We start from the raw sequence: 17,404 nt of genomic DNA, 5'->3' as shown, positions 1-17,404 counted from the left end.
TTTTAAGATTTTAGCACTGTGTCGTGTGTTCAAACCAAACCGGTCCAGCCAGCCGCCGCTAGGATTGTCAGTGCGTGACTATCCGTGGTGTTACGGTACGGGTGCTCGGAGCGACCAAAAGAGACCCGACTTCACCAAATGGGTCATTTAATAGATCTGTAACAAGTAAAAACTACATTATGTTGCATATTATATGATGTTTGACCACGAATTTGTAGATTTGTCTGTGTTTTTTGGGTGATGTCATGTAACTGACAATGATTGGACTGATAAATCCTGATAAGTCTTTGTCCCCTTTTGTTCGTACAGCTTCATCCAAAGAATAGCCGCCTGCTGTCACTGTACTGTCCGACCTCTTAGGTCCAGATACACAACGCTCTGTTTTATAGCAGTGATTTAAAGACACGCAGTAAAATCAACACAAGCAGCTCAAATGTTTCCTTAAAATTTAGACTTGAAGAAGCTTTTTCTGTGTCCCGAGGTCATTTCTCCGAAACACTTCTCCACGGAGCTGTTCCAGCTTTTACATCAGCTCTTAGATTTTTTTTCTTTTTTTGGGGGGGGGGCTCGAGGCCTTTAAGAAAAAGCCTCTCATGTTCTCAAATATTAGATTGAGACATTATCCACAGCTACAATATACTTAATTGTTAATTTGGTTATAGTAATAAAAAAACGCTGAGGCTTTACGAAGCGGCAGACGAGGGCTGTCACTTTTTATTTAAAAAAATGTGAACATTTGGGGGAAAATGAAATACTCTTGACTGTTATGACCTGTTCAAATTCAATATTTCTGGTCCGTGAATGCATGAGACCACCGTTTGAAGAGGTTTGTCATGTGGTTCGGTGGAGTGATCCATCAGTACAACCGAGCGAGGAAATAAAAGTGGAGCAGGCCACCAGTGTAGCAAAGCTGTGTAATTGGATAATCACTATAACCAAAGCATCCGAGAGGCAGCGTGTGGAAGTAACTTGGATAAAATTACCAACAAAGTGTACTAAATAAAAAGCACAAGTACATATACAGGAAATCGGAACGTCCCAGAGTCCTTCAGTTTGTTTTTGTTTTTTTAAGATTTCTTCATATCAAAGTAATTCAGAGACGACTTGACACAGAAAGAGGAAACGAAAAGAACTGCCAGCAGCTTATTTGATCAACTTCATTTTTCCAAAATGTAAACAAAAATATAAAACGGGACTCGTGTCGCAGGGCCCAGAGTCTAAACTCACTGTATCCATGGCAACACTATACGCTGAACGTTCGTCTCGGCTCTCGCAAATGAAGCTCGTATTCATTACATTAAAACAGGTACCAGCGGCGTACACGGAGGAAGTTTATCAAGAGCAACACACAAAGAAGGCAAGAAACTTCCTGCTCACACAGACAGGACGGATTAAATATCAAAATTATAAATTGGTGGACTATTTTTTTTTAATTTCCTTTTTTTTTTGTGGTTAGATTCCTTGATGAAATAACAACATATTGACATTTTATTTAAGACCTTACGAGATATCAACATCTGTAGTAATGTATAGTAAACACTATTTTTTGGGGGGGCATTTTGCGTTTATTTCGAGCGCACATAGAGGTTGACAGGAAATGTGGGGAAAGAGAGCAGCTGAAAGACGTGCAGAGGTCAAACCGGAGACTCGCTGCTGAGGACGGTTTAGACCGCGACGCCAACCGATGGGCGGTTGGGTCACCTTGGATTTATGGGGGTTTCTTTCTCCTTTTTTTTTTTTATGGATGTTTTTGTGGCAAACAAGTTGCTTTAAATTAATGATGATTGTCGATGAAAAAAAAACAATTGACATTTGTGTCTTCAATGGTCAATACTCAATCAGCGCAGGCCTTATAGATCACCGCTGTATTGACGAGCGGTGAACCGCCGCGAGGCCTAAAAGCACAGCAGTGTGACGCCACTCAAAACGGGTAAATCAGGTCAAGCTTCAAAGCGCTTCGCACATTTATTCAAGTCAGGTCGGCGCCGCGATTCACATTCTGATCAGATCCCGAGCAGCGAGCGACGGAGCACAACTGTCATGTCACAGTTCAGACTGACAAAAGAGAGAGTGAGAAAGAGTGAGAAAGAGTGAGAGAGTGAGCAGCAGCAGCAGCAGCAGCAGCTCAGCATCTGATAAGACATCCATGATGAGACACTTTTTCAGACCGTGGCCGGCTTCAAAAACTCCGCTGGCGCTGTGAGGAAAATTAACAGCTCGGTCGCTGCCAACTGCACGAAGATCTCCACAGCACAACGCTGTTATTATTGCAACGACGGCTCAGCTGATTCATCCGTGGCGCTTCTTCGGCCTCAGCGGCAATAAAACAAGTGTCCACGCGCCGGGGGAATAAACAGACATCTGATCGGTTTCAATTTTAATGGCAGTTAATATAAAGTAATCCAATATCTTAATGTTTTATAAAGTGTCACTGGTATATTAATAGCAGTTACATAGCTGAAAGTATAACAGATCATCATTTGCATGCCCCCTCCCCCCCCGCCTGGTTGTATAACGTACACATGACACGTTAATAGCTAACACAGTCGGGACTTTTGGCAGGATTCCAGTTTGATTTCATCAAACAAAGTTCCACTTCGTCAAGTCAACGTTTCTGGATGCGATCAAGTTACAATAACAAAGAGGACTCTGTAAACGGTGAGGACGGTAATACAAACACGGACATTTTCTCATGGTTGACCAGCGCTTGGCATGTTTGATTAAATATTCTAATATTTTAGTGGGGTGCAGGAAATGACAGTTATCCAAAGAAAGGGTGTTTACAGTAGTGGTGCGGCTAACGATTCATTTCATAATCCAATAAATCCGAGCTTGTTTTTTTTATTTTCAATGAATCAATAAATCATTAGTTTCATAAAACGTCAGGGAAACAATCCCCCAACAATGTCGCCGTATCAAAAGGATTTTTTTCAAAGTCAACAGTATTTTTAATAACGCTGTACAAAACCCTCAAAATACCTTCTAGGTCCGGCCGTCCTCTCCACGAGGGTTATTAAATATCCTTTATTAAGTCAACTCTGTGGATTATAATGTGTGACAGCGATGTAGAAACTTCATTATTTATAATCAAACTCCATGTTAATTGTTTAGATATGTTCTCGTCTGTGCGCTTCATTGCTTGTTCCAGTAAGTCATCATGAGGGGCGTAGCGCCGCCTCTGTAGTTAATGTGGCAGAACTGTGACGACGACTCCCAACTTATCCGAACTGCCTTTGAAATAACTCGGCGAGGCACACGTCCACACTTGTGTAAATCAATGGCACCTGAGCTGATGAGTGAGTGGCCGGTGATTCAGGTGCTGCTGAACACTTACCGGGTCTCTTAGCTAACACCGGACAACGCTGCCATCTTTGCTGGTTTCAGACAAGAAGCCGTTGACATTTTGTTTACCGTCCGGCGGACACCTTGTTTAAAAAAGAAAAGCAGACGTACCAGCACCCGTCTGAGCGCTCGTGGGCGTGTTTGGTCTTTAAAAAAAATGATTTAGTGTCTAATTGCCCCTTCGGCACTAAAAAGCTGAGAGAGAACAGCAGGAGAGTGTTGAAGGATACCGAGCTCACGGCAACGCTGTCAAAACAACAAACAACTACATTTTAAAAAAAGAAGCTATTGAGCTCTTTGTAGATTTACTATTCTTTGACCTTCCTCATCTCCTCGTGAGCAGAACAAGCGGTGACCTCTACAACACATCTGAGAGGTAAATTCAAAATGGCCGTCGAAGTCCCCCAGAAGTTTCGTTTGTAATGAAGAACAACCAGTTCCAGTTTGCTGTGTGCTGCTTCTCTTTCCTGTTCTCCTGACAGAAGAAAACATTTTGTTTTCCTCTGAAGTACTCTATAAACCGAGTTCATTAAACTGGATGTGTTGCACTGATAAAAATAAAAGAAAAAAGAAATGAAATTAAAAAAAAATCCTGCTTTTGGCTGTGATCCACTGGTCTGAGTAATGCAGGCTTGAGCCTGACTGAACAGTTTGATAGAGTCTGATGCTGCCCGTGGAGAAACCTGTTTTGGACTCACACCACTGCTGGTCCACCATAATTAACACCATATTGTTTTCTCTTTTTAAACAGTGTGATGTCGCACTTTTTGTTCTCTTCTGACGGAGCTGTGAAAAAAGTGCCGTTTGGACGAAGCAGCGGAAAAACGATCCCGATTTATTCAACAGGATGCGAGATGAGACACGAGGTGGGAAGAGAAGGGTAGCCGTGAGGGTCAAACCTTCTGCCACCGGCCGCCCACGTGCTGCAACGTGGTCACAGTAACTCACCGGTGAAGACCGGCTTTAAAATAGACAAGAAGCGTCCGATCCGTTTCCTTAAGATAGAAGTATATCTAAGGGCCTCGGTATCACGTAGTTGCTACGTAACCTAAACTGCAGCAGTTAAAATGAACTAATTTTATATTTTAACAACATGAAGAGTTGTATTTCAAACCACCGAGGTGTCTAACTCCATCGAGGCTGCACGCATCTCTAAATTTGTTACTCTGAACTACAGAGTTGTGAGGTTGTGATGAGAAAATGTCAGAAAATGTTATCACCAAACTCTCGTTCCACATTTGGATAAATACTAATCACATTTGGCATTTCTTTAAATGTCAAGTTTTTTTTTTTAGTTTGTCTTTAAGTGGTACGTTATCCAAAGTCTCTCTAAAAACTGGGCGTAGGTTTGAAGGACAGCTGTCAATCTTCTAGCAGAAAGAGGATGTGGTCATAGGTGAGGGGTCGAAATGAATTCATGTCAGCTGAGATGGCTTCCAAAGAGTGAAAATAGTTGTCTTACCACCGCTGCAGCACAAGACTCTTTCATTTAGAGAACTTTCATATATTGGATATACTCAGAAAAGACACCACCTGCGTTACATTACGGGCGAAGGTGGAGTCGGTGTAGTTACGATATCGTTATAAAAACAGCAGCGACGACACCGAGTGTACAAATAAGACGGTGGGTGAGAGAGGGAGGGTTTAAATACGGTTCTGGTAACTTTCCACCACTGGAAAGAAGAGTGGGGGCGGGGGGCGAGCGTAGATTCAGGGTGGAGCGTCACCATCAAATTAAAAGATCTGCAAAGGTGTCATTTCGTCAGTCGAGGACTGCAGGTTTTTTTTGTGTTTTTTTTTTTACTCTGTTCAGGCCTCGTGTGAACACTTTTGGAGGAGAGGGTGCCAGTTCAAATGTGCCATTAGCTCGTGCCTCTTCACCGCACACGGGTGCACACCCACATCGCCACCACCAGATACGCTCAGCAGGGGAAAAAAACAAAAAAACCTTTATAGAAAGTCAAGTTTGCTGTTAAGCACCGAGCTTCACAGCAGTTACTGTGAGAGCGCGGTCGGCGTTTGTACCGACCACATCCTCCCCGTCGACTTCACAGAAGCAGTTTAACGAGAACTGAAGCGCTCCGACTGACAGCGTGAAACCGGCGGCCTCGTTAACACGGGTCCAACCCTCCTCGGCCACCGTCTCGCTGCAATATCCCATCAGTCACAGCTGTCACGAGCAAAAACAAACCGACTTCGAGGGAATGTTGGCACGCGGACGAAGGGCACGGCAGTCTGCATATTTGATTTGCTTGATGGCCTTCGGATTGGAAATTCTTTTTTTTTCCGTTCGCCTTCACAAGAGAAAATGAAGAGTGATTAGCAAAAGCAAACTTTTACTTTCTCTTTGCGTAGTTTTTCCAGACATAATTTCAGCTTTAAAAAGTAACATGTTTACCGCCTTTGAATTATTTAAGTGTTCAATTGATCATTTTAACGTGATCTCTTTTTTTTTGGTTTGTTTGTTTTTGTTTGTTGGTGTTTGAGTGGCATTAATGATGGATGGTATTTCCTCGGTGACGATTAAGAACTCCACTTCCTGCATCAGCCTGAACTTTGGTAGCAGTCCAACTTCTCCTTAATGCTAACTGATCGTGATATTCTTTTCTTTTCTTTTTTTTGGCTCCACCTTATCATAAATCATCGTCTCTGCTGTGACTCACTGGATTCTTATCCAGCTGTGCTGCAGCCTGAAGTGTGTTTCACTTGTTTCGTATGCCCATGCCACGAAAGCTTTCATTGTCTTGTCTGATATGGCTGTTATTGAATTTAGGTCATTGAGCATTTCAGAACGATTTCCTGTCTGCATGGATAGCCTGGCACTGGACCATCGTGTGGTCAGATTGGATTTGGGGGAGAAGGGGGAGGGAGGGTCTGATGGGGGCAATCAATCCTGACACTAACAGCGATTTCTTCTTGAACTATACTTTTTTTTTTTTTTATCAATATTACACTCGAGGGTGTCGTTTTCACGTCATCATTGGCACGACAGGGATGCGGTCGGGACCGAGGCGCTTTGTTATACAACAAGTCACCAACTAAATAAAATGTGTCGTCTAAACTCATCCGTATTGTGCAGCAAGTCGCTCTCAAAATATAAAACTTTTTGTTAGTGTGAGCTCTGTTTCCATGGCAATATACGTAGGGTAAGACTAAGAACTGGAAAACAATCAGTCGCGTCAGTAGACTTGTGCAACATATACTACTCCAGGAAGTAGGCCGACCCTTAGCAACCCTCCTAGCAACGGAGAGTATTTCTCGTCTCAAACTGAATAACTACAGCTTATAGAAACACTAAACTGCTCAGCTAGCTCAGTCTGGTTGGAACTAAGATATTTAATGAACAAAGATATCTGATGAACAAAGATATCTGATGAACAAAGATATCCATGGACTCATGTGTTTTTAAGATTTTAGCACTGTCGTGTGTTCAAACCAAACCGGTCCAGCCAGCCACCGCTAGGATTGTCAGTGCGTGACTATCCGTGGTGTTACGGTACGGGTGCTCGGAGCGACCAAAAGAGACCCGACTTCACCAAATGGGTCATTTAATAGATCGATAACAAGTAAAAACTACATTATGTTGCATATTAAATTCAATTCAATTCCAACTATATATTCCCATTGAGGAGGCGGAGTCATATTTCTAGTGATGAGCTGTTATGCTGATTTGAGCACGTTCCAAACGTACAGTTGACCAATCAGCTCTCTGGGTCGGAGCTACTTGTTGTATAATAGTGGGATCCGACACGTCTTCAAAAAAAGGAGATAAACATATATATATATGTACCGTAGCAGCCATCCCACTGAAATAAATCACACCCAAATGGCCTGGCAACTGAGATGGGTCCTTGTGTAGTGAGAGATTACTCAGAACTTTACAAGGCAGAAATGTCAATATTACCTCCATCAATCTCCAGGCGGAGGTTACGTCAAAGTTCAACCCCCAACCGTGTGCCGAGGAACGCCTGTAAAAAAAACCAGTCCGACGCCAAAGAACGTCCCCCCAAAAAAATCATAGACGGGAATGGGCGGTATTGATTTTGCGCATGGTAATTAACAATTAAGTCACTAAATTCAATCCCAGACGCAGGACCCCGCCATGTGCAAAAGTGCTCCTCGATAAATTCCTCACACAACTCATGCATTTTAAATCGAGCCCGGCCCGAGAGCGAACGGGATCCCTGACTCCGACTACTAATTTACTGTCCTCTAAAAGCCGAACGTAAACAACATGGAAACAGGGCGCCTCCATCTCCGACACCTCTCTGAGGAACCACTTTAGGTGTTTTGTAGATGCAGACTGCAAATAAAATAAAGAATAGTGAAAATAGGTTGTTTTTTTCTGACCATCGTAACACCATAGCTTTACTATAAGCTTTGTTTTACCAATATGTGGTGACTACAGTGCAGTTTTGAACAACTATTGTAATGATAGTAGTGCAAAAAAATTTCAGTTGTGGACGAGTACGTGAACATTACAGAGTTTCTGACATTCACTACTGACAAAGTTTTCAGAGGCTTTCGACAGAGGATAAAATGCAATGTCAGGAAGTGTCATCATCTTTCGCTCCTCTTAAGCAACGCTGCCAACGTCTCCACCCATGGGTGGGGTAAACCAAAAGTAGGGAGAAAAGATAAACTGCGCCACGATATTTGCGGGCAAAAAAATACCTCGAGTATTTTTAGACGTGTCTATTATTGCTTCCACAAACTATTTACACGATGAGATTATTTAGTAAGTAATCATCATTCATTACAATATAATAACTTCAGCGGGTAAAAGCAGATTCATCCCTTTAGTGTAACGCAGCCTTTAAAGACAAGGAAAAGACAACAATCACAATATTGCAAATATCCAAAAATCAAAGGTGGCTTCTATTCTAATATAAAAACATCGATATCGAAAATACTCACAGCCAAAATCACAACTCTGACACCAAATAATTTAGAAATCTTTTACATTGGCAAACCCCGCCCCCCTGAACCCTGTGTATGTACAGTATGAATTTCAGCAGAGTCATAACCACCTGGAGTGAGTTCAGACTTCAGTGTCTCGCTCAGGGATTTTCTCTTGATCACCTAATGTACGTTTTATCTTCCAGCAATAAGATATGTCATCGTGTTACTCTCTACTGTATGAATGTGATGCTGTCGTTACGCATACTGAGCTATCCTGCAGCCCCGCATTATTATTGTTACTAACGCTAATAAGTACTCACACTTTACTTTCATATTGCTAACATAGCAAAAAAAACAACAAAAAAAACAGCATCGCACTTTCAACCACATGCTTCTCAACATCTGCGCCCCCCTCCACCCACTACCCACCACCCTCCACCCACCGTCTGGGAATCACATCCATCGGCTCCTCAGGCATGCACATAAGAACCAGATCGCTGATATTTCAAGATCGAGTCCGGGAATGAGCTCCGTTGTTCAAAAAATATTCAGACACAAACAAGTACAGGATGTGCTTCTGGTGATCCCCGTTTTTCTGGCCTGAATTATGAATAACACCCTTTTTTTTTTTTTTTTCTTCTTTTTTTTTTACTGTAACCACAGTGCAGACAACCTCAACTGAAAGATGTACAGCATAGAGGCTGCCTATATATATATATATATATATATATATATATATATATATATATATATATGAGAGCAGTACTGTAACTTCCAGCACCCATATATATATATATATATATATATATATATATATATATATATATATATATGTATATATACATGTGTGTTGAGTGTGAATGTGCAGGATGAATTGGCGACTTCCAACTCCAGTGTTTACCTTGATAATGCTGCTCCTGCGCGGCATGTCCGATCTGCTCTCCGGTCCCACGGAGGTGTTGGCGTTTTCCAGCCCGGCGTGGCTGCCGGGTGCGACGAGGGATCCCGAGCCCACCATGTTCCCCGATATCCCACAGTCCCCATTCAGCACGCTCGACACTTCGCAATGCGTCTTGCCGGCTGCTGCTGCGTCGTCGCCGGGCGCCGCCGTCTCCCCGAGATTCAATGGAGGCGGGCTGCCGTGCTCCCCAAACTCCGCCATAGGCACTTCGAGCACACACACACACACACACGCGCGCGCGCGTGCACACACACACACACACACACACACACACACACACACACACACACACACGCACAGAGGCTTGCAGGGGGAGCGAAGCCCGGTATGGTTTCAAAAGCTTCACTTCAATTTCCTGCCTTTTGGCCCCCGTCAGCCTCGTCGGAACATTTGCGCGAAATTCTGCCCGATCATCTCCCGGTGCACATATCCGTCAGGCCGCTACCGGAGAGAGGGGGGGGAGAGGGAGAGAGAGGGGGGCTTCCTCCGCGCATTGTGCTCTTTGGAGGGGGGAGAGAGGGGGGAGAGAGAGAGAGAGATGGGGGGGGAGGAAGAAGAAGAAGAAAAACACAACGGGCGATATTAGTATAATTAGGCAGCATGTCATTAGGCTCCCTCTCCTCCCCCCCTCCTCCCCCTCCTCTCCTCCTCCCCTCTCTCCCTCCCCCCTCTCCCCCCCTCCTCCCCCATCGTCTCTGTAGAAACAAACGAAGCCTGAAAGCGGATGTTAACTTAGAAATCAGTGAAGGCTGTCAGCGCGTAATAACACGTCTCTAACCGTCGTTTTATTTCCTCTATGTACGTACACGCTTCTTCTCCCCCCCCCCCCCTCTCCCCCTCATTATGTCCTCCCATTTGTTCTGCTGTAGTAATAGTAACCCCACCACCACCACCACCACCTCCTCCTCCACCTCCTCCTTTACCGGTAACGTTACGGTAAAACGCCAGCACGTTAAGTTAACTCAGTTAAACTCCGGTGCCGCTTTGTGCGTACTCGCCTTCTGGACCGATAACCCTCCGTGGTCCTCCTTTCTTTTTAATTCCCTTTTCTTGTTTTTGTGTGTGAAGCTGAAAGCGGAGACAGTCCTCCCGGTTAAGGGGTGGCGGTGCCCGGGCTCAGCTAAGTTAGCTCGCGAGCTAACGCCGGCTAGCCGGTTTGAAGTGAAGTTGTTTTGTTTTTGTTGTTTTTGTTTTCTCCTCAACGGTCAGAAAAACTCAAAAGCCCGCGCGGACGAGCTGCTTTAATACCTCCGGTCAGCGAAACAAACGGAAGAACATGTCCTCCCCTCGGTCGGTTTCGTCTCCCAAAAAGTCTGCTGTTATTCCGGCGGGTTTAAAAAGTAAAAAAGTGAAAAAGTAAAACAACGTCCGCCGTGATTCCGCCGTTAAAGTGTCGCACGCGACCTGTTGATGAACCGTCGCACGCGTCGTTTCCAGGGAACGACGTTTGTGTACGTCACGTGGACGCGCGACAGGCGAAACTGTCAATCAAACCTCGTTCCCTTTTTTTGTTGTTTTGTTTTTTTCAGCCTCAGCAGGACCCGCCCCCTTTTATTTTTTTTTATTTTATTTTTTTTTACACCCAGCAGCTTCCTTAATTTCTGTCAGAGAAGTTGACTACAATCAGGGAGGATTAAAAAAAAAAAACCACAACTATACAAGAAATAACAGTCAACACAAAACCTCAGTGTGATTTGTTTTCATAAGGACGTGTTAAACTGAACTCTCAGGAAAATCCTTCTTACAATAAAAGTAGTTAAAAGGCAACAAGGAAATACATACAAAACTTAAAATGCATAGAGAATAGAACAAAAACGCACAAGAAACCAGCACAAATTGACCTATAAAATACACATAAAACTGAACCTGTCAACAAGAAAACATACAATTGGCGGCAATAATGTGCATAGAAAACAGCACAGAAGTCAACAGGAAGGGAAATAACTTAAACTCCTTTAAAACATAAAACGAGAATTTATTTTTTTTTTTTAGAAAGATCGAAACAAAACTGTGAAAACAGCATAAACACAAACAAAACAAACACAAAACATAAAATACATGCAAAATACTAGAAGAGTCGACAACAAATGTGTACAAATATCACAAAAGTCAAGTAAATACATACAAAACAACACAAACAGCAAGAAAATACATACAAAACGCAACAAAAGCCAACAAAACTCTTTGAATTCGTATTAAACACGGCCCATTTTCTTCTGTCAGTTTCATATATATATATATTTATATATATATAGTAGGCCCAGAAATAAACTCACACTATGTGACTAAAGAAAGTCATCAATTCTCGGAGGTGACCTGTGAGATATTAGTCACGCTTGTACTTCGTGCGGCCTGAATTCGTAGACTCCTGCATGTAAAAGCTCAGAGAGTGAGTGATGAGACGTAACGTTAATCTCCATGATTTATACATTTTATTCACAGGCTGCTGGTTCAGATGAAGGCAGATAAATTAATTGTAGTGGAATACAAAAGCAGGAGCTGGGGTGGAGTTGTACAACAGGGCCATCTGCTGGTGTACAGATGTAATTGAATTTAATGTATTGTGCAGTGCAGATGTCCTTGTGGCTGAAATGTCCTGCGGCAGTGGTTCACCAACGTTTTTTGATTTGGACAAATTAATAATATTATCAAGCTAGAATTACCGGCTGACGGTTAGATTTCCTCAAGGGCGTTCCTGAAATATCGTGTTCAAAGTGGGAAATGGATATAGTGGACCTTTGACCTCTGACCTTTGATCGCCAAAAGCCATCCAGTTGGTGCTCGAATCAAATTGAATATTTGTGACAAATTTAGGGAAATTCCTTGCAGACGTTCCGGCAATATCACGTTCACGAGCACAGGACCAATGTGATTGGACAGCGACCTTCACCTTTGACCTTTGACTACCGAAATCTCACCAGGTCATCGTCGGTACCAAAGTGCATGTTTTTGCCGAGTTTAAGGAAATTCACTCAAAGCGTTTCTTGAGATATCGCGTTCACGAAAAACGGGACAGACAGACGGACGAGAGGGGACATTGGGCTCACGGTGACCTTGAACTTTGACCTCTGACCACCAAACTCTAATCAGTTCATCCTCGGTATCGAGTGAACGGTTGTGCCAAGTTTGAAGAAAGTCGAGTTTTGAATGTGTAGCAAATGTACAGTTTTAATTACAGCATTTCACCTAAATTCTCACCTTTCACATGCACATTACTTTATATAAGGACTGAGGAAATGATCTGGTTCTTTAGAGACCAAAATATGCTTTCCAACTAAAATAAATGCCCTGTTTTGTAGTGATTTACCAAAATATGTGACAACATATGACTGAAAAATTAAATGCATATTTAAGTTTCAGGAAAATGCCAGAAATCTGTGTAAATTATACTCTTAGATTTGATCAAAACGTGTCTCCGAGTGACCGAAGAAGTTGTAGAGATATATTCTCTCCACTCAGAGAACCGTGGTTACTACATAACCACACGTTCTTATTGTATGATTATTGTGTAGAATAAATATCTTTTGATGCATTATGGCGACTTTAGTGGACTTAGAACAAATTTGTTCATCCTGCTTTGTCGTGACACATTTCTACAATTCGTAACGTCATACAACACTTTAATTTTAATCCCTACAGACATAAATCATTTAAAACAATTCCAAAACGTCAACGAAAGCCGATAAACCAGATTTTTATTGCTTTAATTTTTTTCTTTCCTGTACTTTTACATGGATTTTCAACCAACAGAAAAAGTACAAGTGTGAACAGTAGTTCAAGTTAAAGTACAGTTTGCTGACTGGACGTTTTATTTTATTTTTTTGTCCTCAGCCGATTGGAATGATCTTATTGGTGCATTTGCAGGACGCAGGACACCACATGTACACCAGAATATTCTTGCATCCGTGTGCGAGCTTCAGGGACGGACAGTTGATGAAATGGTCGACTATCGGACAGGGGTTCGCTAAAACGGAAAAAATAAGCAAAGCGACGTGAAAATTCATAGACATTCAATCATAAATTTCTCCTTTCTGGTGATTTAAAACACTAAATATCCCGTGTGGAGAACACACAGCGTCTATCTGACTTACTGCAGAGTCCGTCCACACAGTCGTCGGGACAGGAAGCGCACGGAGGTCCGGCCTTGTACGGCGGCCATCTTCCAAAGTTCCCTCTGTTAAATAACAACGATAAAACTTCTCATTAAATACGCAGACGTTTTTTTTAAATATTTTCCGCCATTATTTAGCTCTCTTATAAATCACTTGGGGGGAAAAAAGTGATTTTTTTTGGGGTGGAGGGGTGGGGGGGGGGTTTAATGGGCGCGAACGCCGTCACGTACGCTCGATAGTAATGGCAGGCGTAGAAGTAGATGCTCTTCGGACACAGCGCTACTCCGCAGCCGACTTTGTACGAGCTGTTCCACACCACCTGGCGGCAAAAATCAGAAAGCATTCAGTGGAAAGGGAAAGTTCGGAAACTACCAAAACAGGTTTTTATTTTTTCCCGACATTGTAAATAGCTCATTCGTAGTTTTTTTTTAGTTTTTTTTTTACAGACAATCCAACATAAGATATCAGGTGGCTCAGAAACAGTCGCCTCATCTGTCATTCAGCAGCTACAGGAAAGCTTCATTTACACCAGCGAACAAGCTTGAAGGAAGAATTTTGGTATTTGGACAAATACTTTCTATTTATTCTGTCACAGTATACATCCTATTATTTATTTTGTTATTTGTGTGGCCTCACCCTGCTTATACACCCGCTTTATTCATGCAGTTATCCGATCAGCCCATCGTGGGGCAGCAGTGTGCTGCGTAAAAGTCCTGCACTGTGTTTGAGCTTCACCTTTTTTGAGAAACCTCTCTGGTGTTTTTTGGTGGGGTTTTTTTTGCAGACGAGAAACAAAACAGCGAGCTGAAAGACTCTAAAACTTTCTGTCGAGATGAGGGGAAACGCAGAGTCGTCATTAAATCCATTGTTAATATAAAGAAATGGCTTTTTACCACTTTATTTAAAGCATCGCGCAGATAAAAGCAGGCGATACCTGCCGTTGCCGCGGTTACCTGCGTGTAGTGTCCGACCTCTTCGTCGGTGGATCCGGAGGGGTAAAGGTAGTGGACCTCCTCACTGTACCAGAGATAGATAACGTGCGCCCACGTGTAAGGAGAGGATGTGTAGAACAGATTCTCTCCGAGCTGGTATCCTGCTCGACGGAGGGGGAAACGCACGTTTATTATCTTAACAAATACACGGTTTAGTTTTTAATAGTTATTTCGATGAAACGGGGATCGTAAAAAGGCCCATTTCCTGAGCGATAACATCGACGTGTAATTTGTTGTTAAAAGAGGGTGTTAAGAGTGACTGTGACTGACGATCAATCACATCGAGTCCATCTGAAATCAAATAAAAACTAAAAAGGGAGTAAAGGGATGAAGAAGGAGGGCCGTACCGTCCATCATGCGTGTGCTGGGTTCTCCGTGTGCCAGGATGCATTTGTCCACCCAGGCCTGAGCGCTGGCGGCCAACTCTACACTGTAGCTCTGTAGAAGAAGAAGAAAAAACAGCAAGAGTTTCACTTATAATCGACATCGACAATACAAAAAAAAAGGAAAAAAGATCCATTAGCTTGAAAGATATTGGCTCTGGAAAACCTCGACCATTTAAAAGCTGACGGAAATGAAAAATGAAATTTCATGTTCCACTCCAGCCCTGAAAAAACGTGAAATGGTTTTGACTGAAGTGCGGTCGCCTCCTTCAGCTCCAAAATAAACATGTGATTCTTCTGCTCAGACGTTACTCCTCCAGACATCCAAGTCTCTTTTTAAGAAAGAACATAAAACGTCTTTTATTCTCCCGCTGACGGACAGATTTTCATCTGCATTTCATAGATGCATTTCAATAAAAGAAGTGACCTCGACCTCAAACCGCTGAAAATTAGACCAGAATGTCAGCATTTGTTTTTTTAAATACGTCCAACCTGTGAGGGGCAGTAAAGATTTCCCACTTTATTTATTTATTTTTATTTGTCCCCAAAGTGAGGGAAAACAAGTGCTAACAATTACTAGCAAAGTTTTTTTTTTTTTTTTTTTTCTGAGCCAGGTTCACTGTTGGAGTAGAAAAAGCAGGACCGACCATCATCAGCATGTCGGCAGCAGGAGGCTGAACTGCTCTCCTGAAGTCATTGTGCAGGTCCACGATCTCAGTCTGCACCGCTGGGTTTTCTGGGCAAATATCTACACACACACACACACACACACACACACACACACACACACACACACACACACACACACACACACACACACACACACACACACACACACACACACACACACACACACACACACACACACACACACACACACACACACACACCAATTTAAAACCGATGTGCAAACATCAGATTAAAGGCATAATGAGCAGTGATGTTTACCCTGGTGGCTTAATGTCCACGATATGACTCACAAACATATCCTGGTTTAATTGCTCTGAAATGGCTTCACTTAACAAAAGAACACACACACAGACACACACACACACACACACAGACACAGACACACACACACACACACACACACACAGACACACACACACACACAGACACACACAGAGGACTGGGCCAAATCCCATAATCTTACTGGGAGACTTAGCGGCGTTGTTTCAGCCGATGCTAAAAAATGAAGTGGGGGTGCTCACCTGGCTGTGGACGCATCGCAGGCAGGAAGCAGAGGACGAGAGAGGAAATTCACGTTAATTTCATATTGCTGAAATGTTTTAACTTTCTGATTTACTGCTGGATGGTTTTAAGGTCGTGATGGGACTTCAATATGATTATAAATACACAGTTCTGATGTCCAAATTAACCCCCCAAACCCCTGGATGATTCCCATCGGTGAGTTAAAACAGATATAAATTCCAGGTATCATGTGATTGAAGTCACTAATTTATTTTCCACACGACAGCAAATATTATGATATAACGACATGAGGAAAAATAAAGAGCCCAACCCTACAGACTGTCGAAATGGATCATGTTTTGTTGACTCAGCATTTTGTTTTGCATGCAAAACGTCATCCTGCAAATCCGTCAGCAGTGAGTGAAGTAAAATTACACAATATTTCAGTTTGAAATGTAGTAAAGTCTCATGAAATCAACCCATTAGATTGCAGTATTAAAACTTCAATAACTGTACCAATGCACTGCACCTTAGGAAATAGACTTTCCACCCAGTGCAAAACACGTCTAATGAATATCTGTGTATTATAATTTTAAAAAAAACTTGACTCACCACAACACAGACGGTGTGAGCTCGATGCAGTGTCAAGATGCAAATCAGGAAAACAAACATTTTTCCAACTACAAAAAAAAGGAAAGACGCTTCTGATAACGCAGCAAAATAACATGAAAATGACTCGCGAATATTTTTGTATTTATGACGTTTTAACACAACATTCTAGTTTTATTACCAAAAAAACGAATGATTTCAGATGTAAATAGGATTTAAAATTTGATCTAAACAACCTTTTTTTGTTGTTTGAAATTCAATATCCATCAATTCATTTTTTAAAAGGAGAAATTAATAAATATGAAAAATCTTCCTAGAAGATGCTTCAAAATTAAGTTTGAGGGAAGCTCCGGGCGGACGTACCTGCTCCCAGGTCCTCAGTAGGAGGAGGATGGTGAGTTGGCACTTTCCTCTTCCTCCTTTTTATACATGCAGGTCAGGGTTTTTTTTTTTTTTTTTTTCGATAGTGAAAAATGATGCAGCAGTAGGACTTTAAAAGCCGGACACCAGACTAAAAAACCACAAGTCCATCACACACACCACTGGAGAGGCTTTTTTTTTTTCCCTTCAGCTGACAGGGAGTAAACAGGGACTTCTTAAGCCCCCGGGGTGCAATGAGGACCTGATGTATCGGCTCGTGTTTGCACAGCGCAGAAAGGGAGAAAGGCTCCCGAGGTCCAGGTAAATAAAAGAAATTGGAGCACCCGTAGATTACAAGATCAAGTATGTAAAGGGATTAAAAGTCCTACAACTCGTGTTGGCTGAAGAACCACCCCTTCGCTGGCTTTGGCAGCCACGTGTGGGATTGTAGAGATGATTAGATATTATAAGACATTAAAACATAAGATGGTACATTTTATAGTCTGTTAGAAATTCAATGCTAACCCCTGTTTAATAGGATAACAATACAAG

The 17,404-nt window shown here is 42.4% G+C and overlaps 2 protein-coding genes and 1 long non-coding RNA gene across 3 annotated transcripts in view; 1 reads left to right on the top strand and 2 right to left on the bottom strand.

Annotated features, from left to right (window-relative positions):
• LOC138633871 (inactive phospholipase C-like protein 2) overlaps positions 1-10,678 on the bottom strand; it is a 31,241-nt gene extending 20,563 nt beyond the window's left edge. The window contains exons 1-2 of the mRNA XM_069720380.1: positions 10,454-10,678; positions 9,146-9,705 (exon numbers count right to left, since the gene is read on the bottom strand). Of these exons, the coding sequence (XP_069576481.1) occupies positions 9,146-9,406 (261 nt within the window). The 5' untranslated portion in view covers positions 9,407-9,705; positions 10,454-10,678. The remainder of the gene's footprint in view (positions 1-9,145; positions 9,706-10,453) is intronic.
• LOC138633879 (uncharacterized) overlaps positions 1-17,404 on the top strand; it is a 165,837-nt gene that overhangs the window by 129,566 nt on the left and 18,867 nt on the right. The window lies entirely within an intron of this gene.
• LOC138633881 (cysteine-rich venom protein) lies at positions 13,033-16,555 on the bottom strand. Its single transcript, XM_069720403.1, has 7 exons — positions 16,492-16,555; positions 15,340-15,440; positions 14,657-14,747; positions 14,271-14,410; positions 13,548-13,636; positions 13,297-13,379; positions 13,033-13,169 (listed from the first exon to the last, which is right to left on the bottom strand). The coding sequence occupies exons 1-7, from the start codon at positions 16,553-16,555 to the stop codon at positions 13,033-13,035; spliced, it is 705 nt and encodes a 234-aa protein (XP_069576504.1).

Source organism: Brachyistius frenatus, unplaced genomic scaffold (assembly GCF_029030835.1).
Source record: "Brachyistius frenatus isolate BFR_SWC_R1_liver_20210118 unplaced genomic scaffold, ASM2903083v1 Contig_239, whole genome shotgun sequence".
NCBI lineage: Eukaryota > Metazoa > Chordata > Actinopteri > Embiotocidae > Brachyistius > Brachyistius frenatus.
The sequence above is the reverse complement of the archived record's forward strand: the minus strand, read 5'-3'. Positions and strand labels throughout refer to the sequence as shown.

Excerpts from the sequence above, each read along its gene's own strand:
- LOC138633881 (XM_069720403.1), bottom strand. The coding sequence starts at position 16,555 with ATGTTTGTTTTCCTGATTTGCATCTTGACACTGCATCGAGCTCACACC. Across the intron at positions 15,441-16,491 it reads CACCGTCTGTGTTGTGGTGA|ATATTTGCCCAGAAAACCCA; the intron begins GTCAAGTTTTTT and ends GTGTGTGTGTAG. Across the intron at positions 13,170-13,296 it reads CTGTGTGGACGGACTCTGCA|CGAACCCCTGTCCGATAGTC; the intron begins GTAAGTCAGATA and ends TTTCCGTTTTAG.